Source organism: Chiroxiphia lanceolata, chromosome 4, assembly GCF_009829145.1.
Source record: "Chiroxiphia lanceolata isolate bChiLan1 chromosome 4, bChiLan1.pri, whole genome shotgun sequence".
Lineage (NCBI taxonomy): Eukaryota > Metazoa > Chordata > Aves > Passeriformes > Pipridae > Chiroxiphia > Chiroxiphia lanceolata.
Window position 1 is genome coordinate 55,793,309 of NC_045640.1, and position 20,251 is coordinate 55,813,559.

A 20,251-nucleotide genomic window follows, 5' to 3' on the forward strand; every position below is an offset into this window, starting at 1 on the left:
AACACTGACAATGCCTCGATGACCATAGGTTCTCTGGTTAAAACTGTATTGATAAAGGCAGAAATTCTCTGTTTCCTTCCCCTATATTCCTCTCAATTAGTTCTACAGCCTGGATTTTATTGATTTGTCTGTAGAACACCAAGGCACATTCTAAAAACTTATTGGCAGTAAAAGGTCAGGAAATCAAACCCATGAAAAGCAATGCAATTTTGGGCTCCAAGGGTGCAAAAGGATTCCAAATGAAAATTATTTTGTTCAGCAAGCTAGAGAGAAGCACAGTAGTTTTTCACATGTTCAGGCAGTGGCTTTTTTCCAGGCAGGATATAGTATGCAGGTGCACTAAGTTGGCTAGCCTTGGAAAGAACCACTTCAGAAATACAACATGAAGTTTCATAAGCAATAAACTCAGCTACCATCAACAGAGGTCCCAAATGTCACAGCAATTTTACACAAAGCATTATAAACAACAGTGATAATACTGAGATTACCTTTTTTACTTTTCTCTTTACTACCTGAAGAGCAAGTGAATGACTAGACAGATGAGTGCACGTGAATACGCACATGTATGTGCACACTTACACACTGAGATATCTGAGAATAAAGATGTCCTGGCAGCTGAGAGGAAGAACGAAGATGTGAACGCAGAGTCAAATAACTGTCATGTAGCGAAACCATTCTAAGTGATGATTTGGTCAGGTTACTTTATGATGCTGAAAAATGTTCTGTGCTCTGAGACACAACGGGCTGTGAAGAAAAGTTTAATGGCTGTGGAAAGAATCAAGATTACTCTAAACCTTCTGTGAGGAATCAATTAAATTCCTTTGTCTCAGCAACAAATCTTGGTAACAGACCATTCTGCTGAGAGAGGTGTTCCACAGGATCTATACCTTTTCTTTCTGTGACAGCCAAGAAGGTGCCAGCCGCCCTCCCTCCTATTCCTACTCTCTTTAGCTGGACTGCAAGTGCATTATGGAGCTCAGCTCCGGTTTTCAGGTGTTCCCATTTCCAAGGGGGTGTAGAGCCTGATAAAACAGACAGCTTTGGGTTTCTCTCTCCACTGCTTGCTGGCCAGGACAACTAGGTAGCAAGTAAATAAGCATTACTCCAAAGCCCACCAGGGGCTGTGGGAGCACACTTCTCCACAGAAAGACCTGACCCAAACTTGTGTTGTAGGTGACAATTAAGTATGTTCTTGAGCTTGAGCTGAGAATACATACTGTGCACTCAGGGATGTAACTCAATTTCTCTGTTTCTCATTTTGAAATAGAAATGTCCAAACTACCTATGAACATTAAAGACCTTTTGCACTTCTTATGAGATTATAAATTTCAATTTTAACTTCCTGGATCAAATCCAAAGGGTGTAATTACTTTGTGTCAACATATATTCCCTTTGCAGTTTCAATTATTTGAAGAATAATGTGCAAAATGTATGTACACAGGAGTCTGAATTAAGGTTATATATGCAGCTGAAATGACATTTCTGACTTGGAAGTGATTAACACTCCATTGTTGAGTTCATTTTTAAAGGCATGTACATTTTAAGAATGAAGAGGAAAGGTGTCTATAAAATATGGAGTTGAAGGAGGAAGAAAATAATATCAAGAAGTAAGCAGAGTTTATTAAATTAAAGGGAGAATACCAAATTATTTTCCCTAAGTAAAAAGTACAAACAGCCTCCTGAGTACTGAAAGCAATTTTTAAAATGCACAACAGGTTTAACAAATGAAATTAGAGAAGCTTATCAATTATTCCAGTGAGTGTTGCCCCCTATTAACAAATGACAGGTTTGTGTCCCCGAAGTCCCTTTACAGATGAAACCAAGAATTAAAGACTTTTTAAACTGTACTGAATTGCTTGGTCACAGAATCAGGCCTCACTCCTAACAAACCCTTATGCAAAGCTGGGCAGACCTTGGAATTTCTGTGATAATTAAAAAAGCTGATGTATGGATTATGAGCAAAGGACCTGGGCACCATGGGAAGAAGGCAGAAAAGTAGATGAAGAAGGAAAAAGTCTGAGATGCATGAAGCAACTACAGACCTAAGTGTGCTTTGAAAGTGCATTGCGTCAGGATGGCAATGGTAGTGGAGAAAGTTGTAGTTTTCTTCAGTGGAGCTTCTAAGTGTGATTTTTAGCAAGTCTGATGTGCCCATACTGCACCTCTGTACCAAGTTACAGGACAGCATGGAAACTCTTTCCAGGTCCTGCTACTTTAGGATGCTCTTTATGCATTTGGAGTACAACTGACTGATGTTTTCTGGACAGAAACCACAGTTGCCCTTTGTCACTACATATAAAAGCCAACAAAAACATTAACCTTGTTCTTTCTCCCCTCCTTCCCTCCTTCCTGCTGTTTACTTATGTACAAGCCAAGTATAACCTGTATTAGAATGTCCATTATTAGAGTCAAGAAACGTAGCTGATAGCATCATTTTCATTAGAGCTACTTGATTAGGAGATAGATTGAGAAGATAAATCAAAAAAGGGCCATCAACTGGAGATTTTGTCTAAATGGGTGTAATATAAAGCATTGCACATAAAAATAATAAAGGTTTGAAACACATTTAAAGATAAGTGTGAAATAATGGGGTTTTTTTGGACAGCACATTTTAATTAAGACTTAGACCCTAAAATATAGATAAGGAATGGAGAAACAGGAGCGCAGGTTGCAGCAAATCACCTGTTAGACTAGCATGAAAAAGACAGATAGAATGAGTGGAATATGAAAAAGAATGAGGAGAAAGCAGAAGGGAAATGGAAAATATTCAAAGACAAATTAAATGTATACCCAAAGGTCAAGAATGCCATCTAGCAATATGTGGAGAGGTGAAAGCAGGTCATTGATCAAGAGATGGAATAAACTTGCATACAAGGGAGCCATCTAGCACGTGGCAGGAGCAACTCAGGAGACAGAGGACTGAAAACACAAGAAATAGGGTCCAACTTGGTAAATCTGAGGGGTATACAGAAGCACTTATTGTTTCATGAAGTTTTATCTCAATGTAAGGAGTTCCAGATCCTTTGTTCTATTTTTGATCAGTAGAAAAATCCTCTGGATTCTAAAGTGTAAAATACAGTTTAGGGAAAATTCCTGAAAAACGAGAAAAATATTGCACATCAAGGAAATGAAAGTTTCAGTTTGAATCTGTTTGTTAAGCACCATTTGTAGTTGGGTAACAAACAGGTCTTGCTGCAGGATTCACAAAAAATGGATGTATAATTCTGCTGGTGAGGATCTGTCCAAGCTCCTGATCTCTAACTGTGTCTTTCTCATACACGGAACATGAGTACAGATGTTTATCAAAGGTAGCCTAATATGGTCAGTGAATTATTCAGCATGATGTTTGCCATGTTATTAACACAACCATCACAGAATTCCTTATAAATTTCCCCTGCATATGTGAATTATGTATTAAGGCATATTAGTTAGACTTGGTAGCAAGGCAAATACTACAACCTTTATCTGCTGTCAGATAAACAAAAACAGAGATTAGAATATTTGCAGAAGTTCTATGTAACTGAAAATGCCTTGATAATGGCTTAAGTTAACATGTAGAGGATGTAGTACCCAAGAATACAAATTTTTTGTCACTATGAAAGACACCATAAAAAATGGTGAAATAAACAAATCTCTCTGTTATGAAATGAAATTAAAAATGAGTTCTCCCCATAAATGTTGAGCAATAGAACAGGACAATCCATGAAGGCTTTTAGTGTTTGTTGGTTGTTTTTTTTTTGGTACCTTACAGGGTGAGTGATTACATTAATTTATTTTTCTTACCTTTTAGAAAAGACTGGAAGTCTCTGCCCTTATCTTCATTGATTTTGCCTTCCAGAGAAGAAAGCATCTTGCTCGCATCATTCATTGCAGCAGCAATGCTGTCAACCTTCTTCTGTAGAAAAGTCAGTTTCATCTCTTGACTGCTAATCTTCTCGTTCATTTTTTGTGTAAGTGCTTGGTCAGAGAACAAAATTAGAAGGAAAAAAATAGTGTTAAACCACTGTGGGGTGAAAAAAAAAAAGGAAGCGTAATTGACTTCAAAGACATTAGTTGAAAGTGGGGTGAAAAGTTTCTGAATTTTTAGTCTTCATTGAATCATCTTGATTTTTGTCATGTATCATGTATTAGTGAGGTTCAGCAGCACAGCAGTAACTAATTGCTGAAGCATCCGTAACCATTATAAAGTATTTATAATTCTACAAGAGTATTTTGAATGGTTAGCATATTTTAATCAACATAATGTCATTCTTTCTCCCCCTAGCATCCTACAGGGTATTCAGTTATCCCTCATTTAGTCTATCTCCTTTAACACAATCACAGAAGCATTCATTTTTACTTACTATTTATAACATAACTTCATGAATTTGCAAGGCTTGCGTCTGAAGGAATACATCATCTTTTCATTGTTCAGGTCAAAATAAAGACTTGTTTAACACAGCAGCAAGGCAGAAAAACAGCTAATAGATAAAGGACTTTGGAATAATCATTAGTCTGTCATTAAGAATAGATGCTCAACCTCTGAAGCCAAGTTTATTTTAAAATCTGCTCAAATTGTTCCTGACACTCTTAGTCTATTCAGGAAAAAAAAGGCCTAAATGGATGCTTTTAAGGCGGTGAAGAAAACCTTGATCTTGAAATAAGGACCCCACATGACTTCAGCTAGCCATCTGAGTTTCAGAGATGACAGTAATCAAACTTAGTCTGGGATTTTCAGAAGATGCTGATAAAATTAAATTCTCGAATCCCTGTAAGCAAAGCTAGAAAATCTCGTCAGCTCCTTCAACAATTCAGCCTAAATGGGCTACATTAGACATGTGATGTTAGACACATGATTCTGGCCATGCTATGACTTAATAAACTGCTATGCAAGAGATTCTTTAGCAGTACATACTAGTATTTATTAGTGTAAATTTATAGTACTGCTATTGATCCTTTGTCACTTTTCATTATGGCGCCAGTGTCTATTCCCATGGCACTTAACAGTTATAATCAGAAATCCTGTCTAAGCACGGGGGTCTAAAGACTCCAAAAAACCCCAAGCAAGTCATACGTAAAAGGGCATCTTTTTCTGACGATTTTTACTCTTCAAAATTCTAGTATGTAAAAAATAAATGTGGCTTATATAACTTGATAGCATTTGGGAAAATCCAGAAAATTCACTAAATGCACCCAGTCAGCACAGATGAAGCATGCCAAGACCCTTAAGAATGCTCTCCTGCAGAGGTCTGTTGGTAGTAAAAATCGTAATTGGTAGAGCCTGGTGAATAAGGCTAGCTTTTTTAGGTTAGGATGTTAGCATCTCCAGCTGTCTTCTCTGCCCAAGGTGCTACTTACACAGATACTAAAGTGTGTTTATAACTCAAACACCTAGTTTAGACTCTGGCAATTCTCTCCAATAGCCCTGTGGAGACAGTCCATTGATAGATCTTTGTCTGAATATTCTTCATGGTCATACTGTTTCATGACAGACAAATAGATCTGGATACTTCTTCTTTTGGTTGAATTGTTGCTATCAAAAAGGGATTTGAATTCATTACTGGCTCATGCACAGCCACCCAAACTGATACCTAACCTTCAGGGTGTAATGCTTTATTTGGTTTGGTTTCTATCAGTTCTGACTGAAGGAAGAAGAGAAGCTACACAGATGAAGCTGAAAGTGAGGGTTTATGCTGGAAAGTGGCATGGCTGCATAGTGGGAGCTGGAAACAGAATCTGGCTTGTAGATTCATGGCAGCTGCTGATGGAATGACAGATCAGGGCAGTTAGTCCTGCCCCACGTCACGTTTGCAGTGTTGGCACCCAGAAGAGGTATCTCTCTCCTTCTAAACTTACCCACTTTGATTTAAAAAATTAGCTAAAATGTAATTAATGTGGAGCTCGGATTCCAATTTCCGATTTATTTTTCAGAGCATAATTCCTACTAAAAGAAGTGGCACGTTCCAGTGCTCACTTCTTCATATGTGTCCTGTCTGCTTTACTAAACAACAACCTCCTCCCTCCACCACTGAGAAACTTGGTTGCTCACACAATATCATCAATGGGCAACAGACTCCTAACTCCCATTTGAAATACTTTTCTATATTTTCATGCCAGATTCACTCTTTCCCTCTCTTTTTCTGTCTCTCAGTCATGGTTTAAAGTAAAAACATACATGACATAAGCACATACATGTGTATTGTCTCCATAAAACCCTGTGGTGATCTCAATTCTGACATCCTGTTCTCCCAGCATGCATGAATATCCTAGCCCAGAACAGTATATTGACAACTGCAAAACACAGATCTGAGAACATAAGTTGCCTTATTTATTTGATTCTTTAAAATGTTTTCGGATATAGGCCAACTGTGTGAGTGACAATAACACTACAGTGTGTAACAGCTGATGATTATGCAGAAAGCCAGTGAAGACATCCATAACCAAAGCATCAACAGATTCAAAAGAAAGGGAGGTAGTAAGAAAGTTCAAGAAACGTGCATTCTTTACACCGTTTTTCACATGTTGTCCATCTTTTGGCTCCTTGCCATGTAAACTACAAGCTTATTTGACAGTAAGTAGAGAATGCTGCCAAATAACTTGCATATAATTTGCACACAAAATTTACCTGACAAATGCAGTTTTGCTCACTGCTGGGGAGTCTATCACAAGCAGAGGATGACTTTTTTCAAAGTACTTCCTTATTCAAATACGTTTCACATATTTCTTTAGTTGTTAATTAAACAAGATATGCTGATTGTTGGCAGTTCTGAGTACACAGACTTTCTAAATAATTCTGCCCTACCAACATATCTACACCCTCAAAGGCATATACAACTTCAGATGGTATAGCCTGGAGTAGAGTACAGTGTGCCAGCTACTTCAACACCTCTAAATCATGGATTTAGAGGTTTCTTTATAGTGAACAATTAGTATTTGAAATAATGGTTAATTGGAATGATCTGATAAACTATGATTGTTTCTGCTCCCAGTCTAGCGAGTGCACAAACACACCTGGTATGAATAAAATTCTGTTCCTATGAATACTTATGCAGACAACTATGAAATTAATTTTCTGGAATATTTGTGCTGGTAAACTTTAAATCATACAGATGGTAATGAAAAATAAATACAACAGGAAGTGAGAACACCCAGCATTCCTAGAGACCAAGAGGTGGAGAAGCTTTTCATACCACAGTCATCTAACATAACTTCTCAATGTACATCACTATCTGAATAAAAGCATTATTGTTATTAACCAGCTCTTACAACGCTAGATGGTCTGTACGTACCCTTGCAAGACAACACTGACATTATGTTCCAAAAAGTTACACTCTAGATAGGTTAAAGTAAATGCAAAAATGAGCAAATGAATAGTGCAATCAGAAATAGTCTCAAGCATCTGTGGTATAAAACTGTCCCTATGTTCCTTAGCTATTTGATAATCCTAGACAGAGTAGCTTAAAATGTGCCTAAGCTGCCCTTGTTAAAGCTTGAAGTGTCATTGTACTCATTTTGAATAAAGCATCAACTTTTGTAAGAAAATACATAACAATAATCACACATTCGGATAATCAATTAACACCATTACACTTTCTTTTATGACCAGTGCTGGTCTGTACTACCCCTAGATTTAGTTTTGGGTTTTCTTTGCTTTGGTATTTTTAGTTTATTTTTTAAATTTCCTCCCCCCCAACTGTTAATTAATCTATTTTACTCAGTAACACAATAGTTTAAATATTTCTATGGAGCATACTTTCCTGGATTTAATTTAGTCACAAGATACTCTATAAATGCTAAGCTGCTGTTACCTTTAAATTCAGTTTCTTCTGCCCATCTGTATCAGATGAGCATACCACTGAATCATGGCTAGAAATTCTGAAGGTTCATTCCAGTCCCTTCAGCAGACAGGGATTTTCCTTAAATTGTTTTTGCAGTGATCTTAGTGAGTCACACGGTCAGTGACTGGGCTAGAGACAATAGTAATGGTAATAACTGACCTGGCCCACTGGGGTCCTGAGGAGCTCCTGGTGTCCTCTCAATGACAGTTCTGCTGCTTTCAGCCTGGTTGCTATGTATAACTGATTGTTGTTCTTGAGCTAAAAGAGGTAGAAAGAGGAAAGGAGGTGAGTGAACCACAGAACATGACAATTTGGATGATTCCACAACAATTTTTTCTCTCTCTCTTCTATACCAGCTTTACCAAAGCCTACTTCATCTACAGTGGCTCTTTACCTGCTTAGTGCATCTGTAATATAGTGTGGGACACTGTTGATGAAGACATTGACTGGCTTTAGAAATGGCTTGTCAAGATTGGCAGGGGGTGGTGTTAATATTAAAATACCAAAACTTGCTTTATAATGAACAGAATTTTTAAATGCTCAGGGCTAAAAATTCTAGAGGAATATATTAGAACAATATAAACCAACAATACAAAGACAATATAGAGATTGTCAGCTGTAAAATTAATTAGGGCTTCTTATAGCTACAAAATTAATCAGGTTTGCTGAAACTAATTTTGGGCCTGTTTTTTTTTGTTTGTTTTTGTTTTTGTTTTTGTTGTTGTTGTTGTTTTTTTAACAGATTACACAGATCTTCAACTATGGAAATGTTACCACTTAAGGCAATGGTGACACTACATTGTTAACGACCCTAAAAAATACAAACCATTTCAAAACATAATCAAATTCCAAGTTCCAACAAATATCATCTGAGATTTGTGACTGGTACACACATAAAAAATCTTCACAAAGGTGATAATTTTATAAATATTTTCTTTGGTGATAGCAAATGGGACTGTCTGTGTTTATTTTACATTTCAGCCTGAAAGATCCCAAAACAATTTGTAAAAAGCTGTACTGACATTATTATTATTTCAGTATCACAGTTGGGGAAACTGAGGTCCAGAAAAGTGAAGTGCCTTCATTCACAAATGATAGCTGACAGGATAACTGGGAACCAAACTGAGGTTTCCACCTTCCTGACATACTTCTCTAGCCATCAGGCTTGGTGGTGTTGTTTTCATTTCATTATTTTTTTTAAAAAACGAAATAGGTACAAAGTAGGTCATAAATTTGCTAGTGTAAATTCATACCAATTTTTTATGGTATTCAGTTCATGAAACATTTTGAAGTGGATGTTGTTCCAGGAGAAGCATATCTAAGGAATGCCCCTCATGTGGCACTAATGTGATTTCCAGTCTTTAGTACAGTACAAGCAGAATAACTTGGGCATGGTGACATTATTTTATAGTTCAAATATTAAAATCTAGTTCAGCCATAATGTGAGTTTCCAGGGAAACAGAATAAAATGCTGAATTGAGAAATTCCATGTTTCATCCATCTCTAAATAGTATATTTGAAGATAAAAAGATTTAAGGGTGATATGTTTCATATTGTACATTAAGAGGGTAGTAAAAATTAAGATAGAAACTCAGAGGAAATTATCCTATGGACTGAGAGTTTCATAGAGTCTATTGAGATTGGCTGATAAGGTATAAAAAAATCCTCATATAGTTATAATTTAAAACAGCTTCTGTTATCTTCCTGTGGCATGGTTATTGACTGCTAAATACTTGCATTCAGCCCAACTCATTACACAGGATTTATCAGGTGGTGATATGATGATATAATCTATGACAAGGGAGTCAGTTACTTGCCTGTGATAAAGACCAGCTGATTGATGTCCTTTTATTCTTTCATTTACCAGCCTTTCTGTTGCTTTAAATGCATTCACTGACACTGTTAGTGCTACAGACACCACATTTTTTTATACTATCCATCTTATCTTTCATCCTCCCTAATAAATCAACTACCCCACTCACAACTCCACATTCTAGAATACTCAAACTGTTACAGTTTTGTTTGGTTTTAGAGTTCCAAGGATATATATTTATCCCTCTGTGCTTGTTTTACTAATGCTTTGAACTGTTCAGGTAACTTAATTGCTGCAAGACCCAGGACACAGTATTTCTGTTGGAGCAAAGCAGTAATGGAGCGAGCCAATAGTGCACTACACTGCCCCTGACAGCAGCAAGGACTGCAGCCAGGGATACACACACACATGAACCTCACCCAGAGACAGTATCACGCATTGTACACCTCTTAAATTTCATCACTGTACAGGAAAGGTACTCCTCAGGCACCATTAGAAATTCAGGCTTTTCATTTGTGAAACCAATTCAGAAGAGTCACTGGCAATATAGCTTCTCCTACATCATTCTTCCAGTGTGGCGCAGGCCTTTTCCAACAGAACGACTCCAAGACATCGTATGGTGATTACTTCTACATGTTCCTTGGTCCCACAGCTCAGATTTCCCATCTTAGATGTTAGATGTTAGATAATGGAAGATATGATGGGAGCACCAGACCGAAAATCTAATATGCATAAATGACTCACAATTGAGATCTTTTAAGAATTAGCTATGCTATGCTCAGTTTAGGCTAAAAAAAATAAAATATAAAATGCAAATTAGACTGCTAGACCCACCTTATATGTGCCATTTACAATAACAAAGCAACCCAAACAAACCAAAAAAAGCAGCAATATAAAACCCTGAGCAATGAATTCTTCCAGTTATATCAGAAATACGGGGTAATGCATATCGAAATGCAACATTAGGGGCCTGTCATTCAAAATATTGGCCTAGATGTATAATTTATTGTCCCATGTATTTTTAAACACTGTGCAAAACCATTTCAGGGAATATTAAAAATATGGAAATTGAACCTTTTTCTTGCAACATATTTTTGATGAAGCAGGAGTGGCTGAAGGGGAATCCCTTACGGGGGTTCGGTAGTTTCCTCCCGTTCTCTATGTTTCAAGATGAATTGCTACCTTTTGTGTGCGCAGCTCCACCTAAGTAGAGGACTGCTCTCATTCCTGTGCGGAACATAGCACAGCCATCTGCTGGAGAAAGGACATCACTGCCATGCCAGGGAATTCGGTGCTGACAAAAGCTTTGGCAGAGCCGGCCGCTCCTCTAAACCACGGCCGGGGCAAATGGAAGGAGATTCGTACACATTCGGTCACCTCAGCCTCACTCCACAGCAGAGCCGAATTCAAACACAGAATGATCTACATTTGAAGATGCATCTTCCAGTTCTTAAAATCTTTTGTGACACATAACATATGTGCATGAGGGAATTGAGATTTCTTCCCCTCAGACCTTACTACACGCACAAAGTTAATTAAAATAAAGCTTTTTTTAGTAAAAGTGACACGTCATGAACTTTGCAACACAGAACTTAATGTTAATTTGTTTTAGCGGTTTTGCTCCCCGTTAAGCATTTGATATTCCCAAATCAAAACAATGATGCTTTAGTTGTTGAATTATCCATATTGTGATGTTTCATGAGACTTATAAGAAATCTTGTCTACATTTTTCCATTCTTAAAAAGTTTCTTATAAAATTGCATTGTCCATGCTGGACTAGAATCCTTGTCTTATCCAATTTGGCCATGTGTTGCCACAGGGGAGGTAAGGTTACAAACAGTGATTTGAATACATCTCTTCCATTTCACTCACTACTGCATTACCTTGAGAAGCATCTGTAACCAAGCAGTTACAACGGCGTTACCAAATAACTTTTTCAGATGTGTAATAATAACTATCAGATGGTGGCAAGTGTTTCCTCCTGCCTAAACTATCAGGCTGAAATAGTTACATATTATTTCACTCTGTCTGAGATAGAAGCTAAACCAGAAGGCATTTTAAATTAGCATTTGCTACAAGCAACCCACATCACACTAACAGTGCCTTCCCAGGATCTAAAACATATTGTCAGAACACCCCAGTTCCCCTGGCACAGAAATCCTTCAGTGTCATTTCTGTTGTTGAACAACAGAGAGGCCAAGTGAAAGGCTCAGTGACGCTGGAGAGCCCCACTCAGAGCTTACAGTGTCTCTCCCCCGCCGGAGTGCCTGAAGACAAGGCTATTGGGCTCCCAGCTGTTCAAGTTCATTAGCTGACGTCCCTTCATGGGAATTGAATAATACAGGCAGGGCTTGTGCTGGTGGTCTGCTCCTCATGGGAGGCAGGATTCCAGAAGCAGGGAAGAAAAGCTTTTCTGACATAACGCCTTTCATCCCAATCTCTTTAAGCACTTCTACAAGCATTAATTAATTAAATATCCCAGTGCCCCTGTGAGATAAGTGTCATCTCAATTTTCTAGATGGGTAAACTTGGTTATGCAGATTATAAGTGGCTTCTCCAAGTTATTCAGCAAGTCAAAAGAGGTTTGAAAATAGAACCCAGGAGATGTAATTTCAAGCCTGCTTCTGTAACACTTCACAGAATTTTCCTTTATTCTTATTTTTACACAGGTGACACTACAAATTGAGTTATACATCTTTTCTTCCTGGTCAATGTTTCCCTGTTGTTTTGATGCCATTTCAGTTTTATCAACTCTAACATCCCCCCTCAATGTTATGCTTTACATTTTTTTAATCTATTTTTGCTCATGTTTGCATTTTTCTGAAAAGAAACCTTTAAAACCTCTGGTCCATGCTCACTGGACAGCCTTGATGACTGAGCGTGTCCTGTGCTAATATCTGACTCCACACTCTGCTGCACAGAGGAGAATTCTGTGCCTGCTGAGGTCCTGGCTCTTCAGTATTGAAATTTCCCTTCTGGATGTGAATAACAGTGATTTTTCTTCATTCCCCTACATTAATTTTTAATCATAGCCTCTACTTTACCACTGCTGATTGAATTCCCTATCACATCTAATGGCCTTTCTTGTAATATTCATTCATTTAAAACATGTATGCTGATGCCATATTTAATTTTTCAAGGGCTGCTTGCTTAAGGCCAGCACCACAGAAATAGCTATTATACAGATGTAAAACTGCAGTATGATGCCACATGTTTGATCACGAGGGCAGAGGTAAAAGACTATTCTGTCTAAAAGGGCACAATTATACAGGGACCATGTGTAATACCTAGTAAAATTCAGTCACTGTTGAAATGAACAATGAAAGTCCTACACAATTCAGAGGGGGAAAAAAATCGATACATTATTTTATCGCATATAAAATATATTCATAGAGCCTAAAACTGAAAGCCAAAAGAGTAACGGTGCTGTAGATGAATTTTACAGCAAGCATTCAATAGATGACCTGAATTTAATATCCCCAGCACTGCCATGCTCAATAACTAAAAGGTCAAAAAAAGAGGCACACTGAATATGAACTCCATATTTTAGCAAAATGAAATAAGGCTGAAGATTTTATGAGCTTTTCTTAGAGTGGAAGAGAGGAAAGGACATTGTGTTTAGCTGCTTTGGAAATTCATGTGCAGGGAAGAGTCAGCATCCCAAAGTATTTTAGTTTACTGGGCATTTTTTCTTGTTTTAAATTAATGGGAAGGACTGTATTGGTTTTCAGCACAGCCATTTGCTCATAAACCAAACTGCATTGTTTTCTTTTGCTGAAGTGAATAGTCTCAAACCCTGACAACTCTACTTACCTTTGGGTTGGCAGTTTTGCCCAGGACAGCACTTCCACTCCAGCGATGTTACTATTTTATGTTTGATCCTGTAGGCTTGGTGTGTTGTTGTCTGGGACCTGAAAAACAAGAAAAATTTAAACCTATTTTAGGTGACCAAACAGGAGTTGTAGGATACCTGTATAACTACATGACATTATCTCACTTGTGAAATCTATCCTTTCATTACCTGCTTGGAAGCTAACTAGGGTTTGGTGTTTCAATAGCACAGCTTTAATATTCCAGCCTTCTGTTCATCTGTATGAATTTTAAAGGAACCTGACGTCTATTTAGTGCTGTCAGATTTTTTTCTCAGAATATTTTATTCAGGAGTCAAATACTGCAAACTGTCATGGAAGATATTACAATTAATTTCTACTAAATTGAACAAAGAGAGCAAAAAAATACCATTGTCATATACCACTTTCTTTGAAATTGGTGAAAAAATGCATTCACAATAAATTTATACCACACCAGCTCACATTTAGTGTACACTGGAAGCCTTCCATTCTGATTATTTTAAACAGGATTATACAAACATTAATCCAATAAAGTGTGAAAATTTCCACTCTGGATGTCAAGGAAAGGAGGGCATGAATATGTAATTGTGATGCCTCAATTATTCCTGTTACAGTGTGTGACTGCAAAGGTAGCAGCAATTTTGTTTCTGTATTTCAACACATTCTTCGTGTCCTGGCTACCCCATCACTTCCAGCTTTCTTAACTTCACAGAGAAATCAGTTTAGAATTAGCATGCTTCAGTAGGGCATACAGAATAAACTACAGCAAGTCTCCTTGCCCTTTTAATATGCTAAATCCAAAGGTTGAATAAAAATAATATCACACAGTACTACTAGTTGCTAAATGCTAACATGAAGAACACCTAAAATTTCAGAAAATACAATTATAAAATGGTTAGTGAATTGTTTTGGACACAAAACCCCTGTCTAAATTGTTCCAGAAGAAGAGACAAATTTGAAGGGTGTCAGACCAAAAGTACCCTCCCAATGAATTATAAAAATGCCACCTTGTTTTACACTCCAGCTAATCTTATCACCCCTTCATAAGGGATGTAATATTATATATATTAAAATTCTCATAGCAGCTGTCAGGAGCTTTGCATGTGTTCCCAACCAGCTTTGCCTCTAAGAAACGGCTTTTTCAGCAGCAAGAACTCAATAAAGATTAAGGTGATCAGAAATCAAGACAGTTCTTAGTTATTTTGCTTTATGGATGGTCTTATTTTATGATAAAAGCACCCTATTCTGCATTAGCATAATCCATTCCTAAAACCACTCACAAAAATGAAGTGTCCATGAAAGGAGTTAATCAGGAATAGCCATTTCAAAAATAACTCTCCACGTACACAAATCTCAAAAATATATACAGTAGAGATTTATTTACTGGAGCAGCACAAGAAGCTGATGTGAATCATCTAGATTTAATTAGGGGAAAATACAAAACAAAACATTAAACTGGCAACATTTCGATCACAGGGTCCACTCCAGAGTTTTGCAATATGATCAACCATATTTCCGAGTCACAAATCCTAAGGAACCTCTATTCCTTGTTTCACCTCAAACCTTTAAGCATGCTTTGCCATACCAGCTAGAGAAATATTCCCATAACAGTCAAACTGACTTGTAAGAGATTTTTGAAATTTTTCAAGGGGAAAAGACATTGCAATCTCTGTTTTGTTGGTGCTGTTTCAGTTTGCTATTTTCCAGATTCATGTATTAAAATCCAACTTCATTTATGAATGAAATGTAACATTTGGAGAATATAAGGAGGCACCTAGACCACAAATATGAATATGTTTAACAGAGTCATTATTTACAAGTTGCATCCAGGCCAATTACTTGTCTAGGTTCACTGCCTGACCAGCGAATAAAGCAATAAAGTGCCAGAAATAAGCACTCAGCAGAGAGATAATAACAAAAATACTTGTGCCTCTCAGGGGAAGCCTTTTGCTCTAACAGAGCACAAACTTGGAAAACTGCACAAAAAGGATTTTGTACTTTTGCACCTTTCTTTTACTTGAAGACTTTGAACTGATCAGAGAACCAGAATGAAGGCATGCACAGTCATGACCGCTCAGACTTGCTATAGAGTCATGTGAAGATAAGACCTGGAAACATGCTAATCTACTCCCTCTTGTTTTAAATTTAATTTCTAAAGTCATAATTGTATTAATTAAGCATGTTAATTAAAGAACTTGCAAGTACTCTTTCTTCCTCGCTCTACATACCTCTGAGCACATGATCCAATATGCCAAGTGCAAGGCTTCGCTCTGCCTGATGAGAAGGTTTCCAGGTTGTCCACTACCACCGTAGGTAGGAGTCTGGTATGGACATAAGCACACCAATTTCTGTAAGATACAGAAGGTAAATATGATTAAAAGTACAAATAATATTTTCTACAATATGATGATATATTATATTTAAATGAGAAAGCTAAACCCGTAATTTAGAAAGAGGAGTAAGTTATGAAAAAAAAGTTTGTTTCTCTCAGACTGCCAATGTTGTCTTGACAATTACTTAGTCTTTGTGCTTCAGCAAAGAAAACAGATAATAATTTCTCCATCTCTACATACATTTATATTGCAAATCTAATTTTTTCTTTGTAAATGTTTGTGGAGCTCCAAGTATAAAGAAGCTCTTCTAGACAGCAGTAATGTCAGGTCTTAAAATACACCTACATTTCAGACTAGAGAAACTGTTTATCCAGAATTCAAAGGATTGTTTGGTAAGGTTTTTAGTCACCCATAGCTTTCACTTTATGGACAGACATTTCTACTGTTTCTTCCTTTCCCCAGCAGTACTCTGAGTACATGTAGGCTGTGTTTTATGGTGCACTGTGGGGTCAAAGCCACACACAGCAAAAACATGTCAGAGCTCCACACTTGCCTGTTCCACTGGGTACCCATCCAGAGAAGGAAGTCACATAAAAAATGATCAAGCTCTAGATCACTGCAGCAGAGGCTGGAGCTGGTGAGTCCACAGGATTGTCAGTTTTTTTAAAAAGGTTTCTAAGGATGTTGCAAGAAAATGCTAACTGTTAAATCCTATTTGGAAAGTAGGCTCTTGGTAGAAGCTACAGTAGAGAACAGAATTAAGCAGAAATTATGAATTGAATAATGGTTCAGGACAGATTTTAACAGGGAAATTATGTCAAAGAAATCTATTGTCATTCTTTGACTCAGAAGCAGGGAGATAAAGGTGTGACTGTTAGAGGCTTTTGGCAAGGTCGCTCACCAAATGTATTAGCGGGCAGTGAGGGAAGCAATCGGTAACATAGTAAGAAGATAAATCCTGCTATAGATAAATAAAGCATTAAATCAGAGAGATTAATGACTAGCTAGCTTTCTCAAGAAACAGTTTATCAGCAGAATCCCACATGAACCTGTAATAGGCAGTATAGTCATTAACTAGGGGTTAAGTAAGTTAATAGGGTGATGATAAAGTTATGCAGAACTATACAAATTCATTTTGTGTAGTAAACATAAAGCTGACTTGAAGAATTGCAGAAATCTCACGTTACTGAATTTCCAGCTAAGTAGGTGTCAGAAAAGGGCCTTGTAGTGCAGAGTCAGTCACAAATAGAGACAGCCTTATAGAGACATACTACTACCTAATTTAGCTCTCATCAGAATAAAAAAATAACCTTAGAGTCATTTGAATAGGCCAATTTATGTGTTCAAAGCCAGGCTGGATGGAGCTCTGAGTAACCTTGACTAGCGGAAGGTGTCTCTGCCCATGGCAGGGGAGTTGGAACTAGATGATTATTAAGGTTTCTTCCAAACAAAACCATTCCATGATTCTATGATCCTGAAGAAAGCATTATTGCATTTCTGCTGTTGGGACAAATGTCTATTTGGCCTAGTACAGATTTTTTCTTTCATCTCTAACTTAGTAGAGCCTTTCTCAGGATCATGCATTATTCCCTTAATATCATATTTGATTTTTGATTTGGCAAGTTAGTGACAGGACATTGTTTCAGTTTTAGGGCTGGTGGAGCTGTAAATACTTAATACATAATATTTACATACAAGAACTTAGAGTTCATCTTCCTGGGTCATGTTTTGCTGCTAACATTTGCTTCCAGTTGTAGTAGTTTTGTTAGTGTTTCATAATTCAGTAAGCAAATACATATTTACCCTTGAAATCACTCTCTTGATATGGGCTCCTTGCAGCAAAAATTAAAATACAATTAAGACCAGATTAGTTCCATTTACTTAAGTCGCATTACTACAGATTTAGACTGCCTCAAACATGAACAACAGTACAAAACACAAAATAGTATCTGTATCTATCCTTAAGTGGTTGCTTTTGTCTACCGAGATCTTACCAGTGAATGCACGTTAAGCTCAGTAGTCCTATATTTGGAAAATGGTTCCTGAGAAAACAGCAGGATAAGCCAGAAAGCAGGATGCTAAGTAAAGCCAACAGGCTGAACCTCATAATATCTCTGCTGCCAGTATTGCAGCGCTCTCTTCTACAACACATATTGTTTAATTGATGAATAATGTGTTTCATATAAAACAGGCTTTTATTAAGTGCCTTTGATCTGATTTTGTTCACTCACTCTCTTCTTCCTTGAGAGTTTTCATTAAGATAATATTTCTTTTTAATTGGGTATAAAAAGGCTGTGCTTTTTTTTGTTCTGCCTCCTCTAGTTATAGCCTTTTGTCTGCATGTATTAGTTAGAGACTCCACGAAGAAATATTTGCTAAAAGGTAAACGCAGCTATCAAGCATAATCATAAAGATTAGATACTCTCCTCACTTCCTCTGCAGAAGCCAGGAGTAACTGTATGCAAGTTTCAGACACATAAAATTGTCAGGATCAAAAGGAGATGTAAGACTGAGTTTTGCAGAGGAAAAATGAAGTTACCCATACCACCCCTCTGGATGGGGCATGTGGGTCCTTTACAGTCTCCTGTATCACACAGAGACTAGCAGTAGTAACTAAATAATAATGATATTTGTAGTAAACATCGCCAACAGTAAGCCAAAGAGAAGCATTGTAGCTGCATCCCTCCCAGAACACCTCCGGACAGGAGGACAGGTACCCCCTCTTGCCTAACCTTCCTCTGCCAGGAAGACATCTCTTCCATGGGGCTTCCTCACCGAGCATAAGGGAGGAGCAAGAGGGGGGAGTCTCCCTAACAGAAGGGGAAGGGGCAACCCCACAATTCAGGCACTGACCTCACCACAGCACCAGAGACCAGCAGGCAGCAGTGGGGTAACAAGAACAGGTCAATTAGCAGCCCACCAGGCAGAGATCAGGTAACAAGTCAGGTCCAAGAGGACAAGCACCTTAATAAGAAGAACATGCTCAAGCCTGAGCTGAAGTGGAGCCCTGGCCCATGAGTGTGGAGGCTACAGGTGAAGTTGCTTAGGATCATCAAGGCTTGTTTATCTTGCCCAAGGCACTACCACTGAGCTCCTTTCTCAGTACAGGCATGAAATCTCTTCCCTTTCATGCTGTAGTGAGGGTTCTGCATATTCATATTCAAGATTAAAAACTGTAGTTTCTTTCTCTGAAGTGTAGCAGAGAGATTAAAAAAAAATCTCTAAGCATATGAATGGGGTAGTAAATATTTCTTCACAGATGCAGAAAGTGATTCTGGGCTAGACTGACAGCGATCTATTCAGGAGGAGCTCTGACTAAGAATGGGGATTTGCTTATGATTTAAACTCGATATAGAGAATGCAAACATCTAACTTCCAAATAATTCTCAGCAATTAACTGATGGCATATAAAGTCCGATCAGAAGACATCTGAAGCAATAATACCACCTCAAGCAGTTATGCAGTAACATCTGGAATACTGTGTCCAGTTCTGGGCCCCTCAGTTCAGGAAGGATATTGAGGTGCTGGAGCAGGTCCAGAGAAGAGCAACGAGGCTGGCGAAGGGACTCGAACACAAGTCCTATGAGGAGAGGCTGAGGGAGCTGGGGTTGTTCAGCCTGGAGAAGAGGAGGCTCAGAGGAGACCTCATCACTCTCTACAGCTACCTGAGAGGAGGTTGTAGGCAGGTGGGAGTTGGTCTTTTCTCCCAGGCAATCAGCAGTAGGACAAGAGGGCATGGCCTTAAGCTCTGCCAGGGGAGGTTTAGGTTAGATATCAGGAAGAAATTCTTTACAGAGAGGGTAATCAGACATTGGAATGGGCTGCCCAGGGAAGTGGTGGATTCTCCATCCCTGGAGGTTTTTAAGATGAGACTGGATGTGGCACTTAGTGCCATGGTCTAGTAACCACAGCAGTAGTGGGTCAAGGGTTGGACTTGATGATCTCAGAGGTCCCTTCCAACCCGGCTGATTCTATGATTCTATGATCTCCATTACTGTAGCACGTTTTCTGTCTGGGAAGCAAGGAGCTAACACCTTGGGCAGCTGGGTGCTAAGCTTCCCACCTCTGCAAATTAGGAACCCAAATATAGGAGTCAGATTTTAAAATGTGGGCTACAATGAGCAAGGGGTGAGGTTAGGACTTGAGCTTGTGGTTTCCTAGTCTGCACTTTACCTTTGCATGCAGATTCTACAGCTCACCAGAGAAAGGGATTAAGTAGAAGACATATAACACTGTTGTCAGTGACAACCTTTTCTGCAATGCACATGGTTGGGGTATGGTTTTAATAATGGAAAGCCATTTTACACCTTAAGCAAATGTAGTCAATGAAAACAGGCATAAAAAAAATGGTAAAAGACACAAAAGCCCCAGAATACACAGTCCACTTAGAAATAAACAAACACTACCCCCCCCCCCCGAAAACCCCTTTTTAAAGTG

The 20,251-nt window shown here is 38.1% G+C and overlaps 1 protein-coding gene across 1 annotated transcript in view; it reads right to left on the reverse strand.

The window, feature by feature from the left end:
- The window catches only part of MMRN1 (multimerin 1), a 43,307-nt gene that overhangs the window by 12,485 nt on the left and 10,571 nt on the right, over positions 1-20,251 (reverse strand). The window contains exons 2-5 of the mRNA XM_032687003.1: positions 15,710-15,829; positions 13,444-13,541; positions 7,977-8,075; positions 3,784-3,957 (exon numbers count right to left, since the gene is read on the reverse strand). Of these exons, the coding sequence (XP_032542894.1) occupies positions 3,784-3,957; positions 7,977-8,075; positions 13,444-13,541; positions 15,710-15,829 (491 nt within the window). The remainder of the gene's footprint in view (positions 1-3,783; positions 3,958-7,976; positions 8,076-13,443; positions 13,542-15,709; positions 15,830-20,251) is intronic.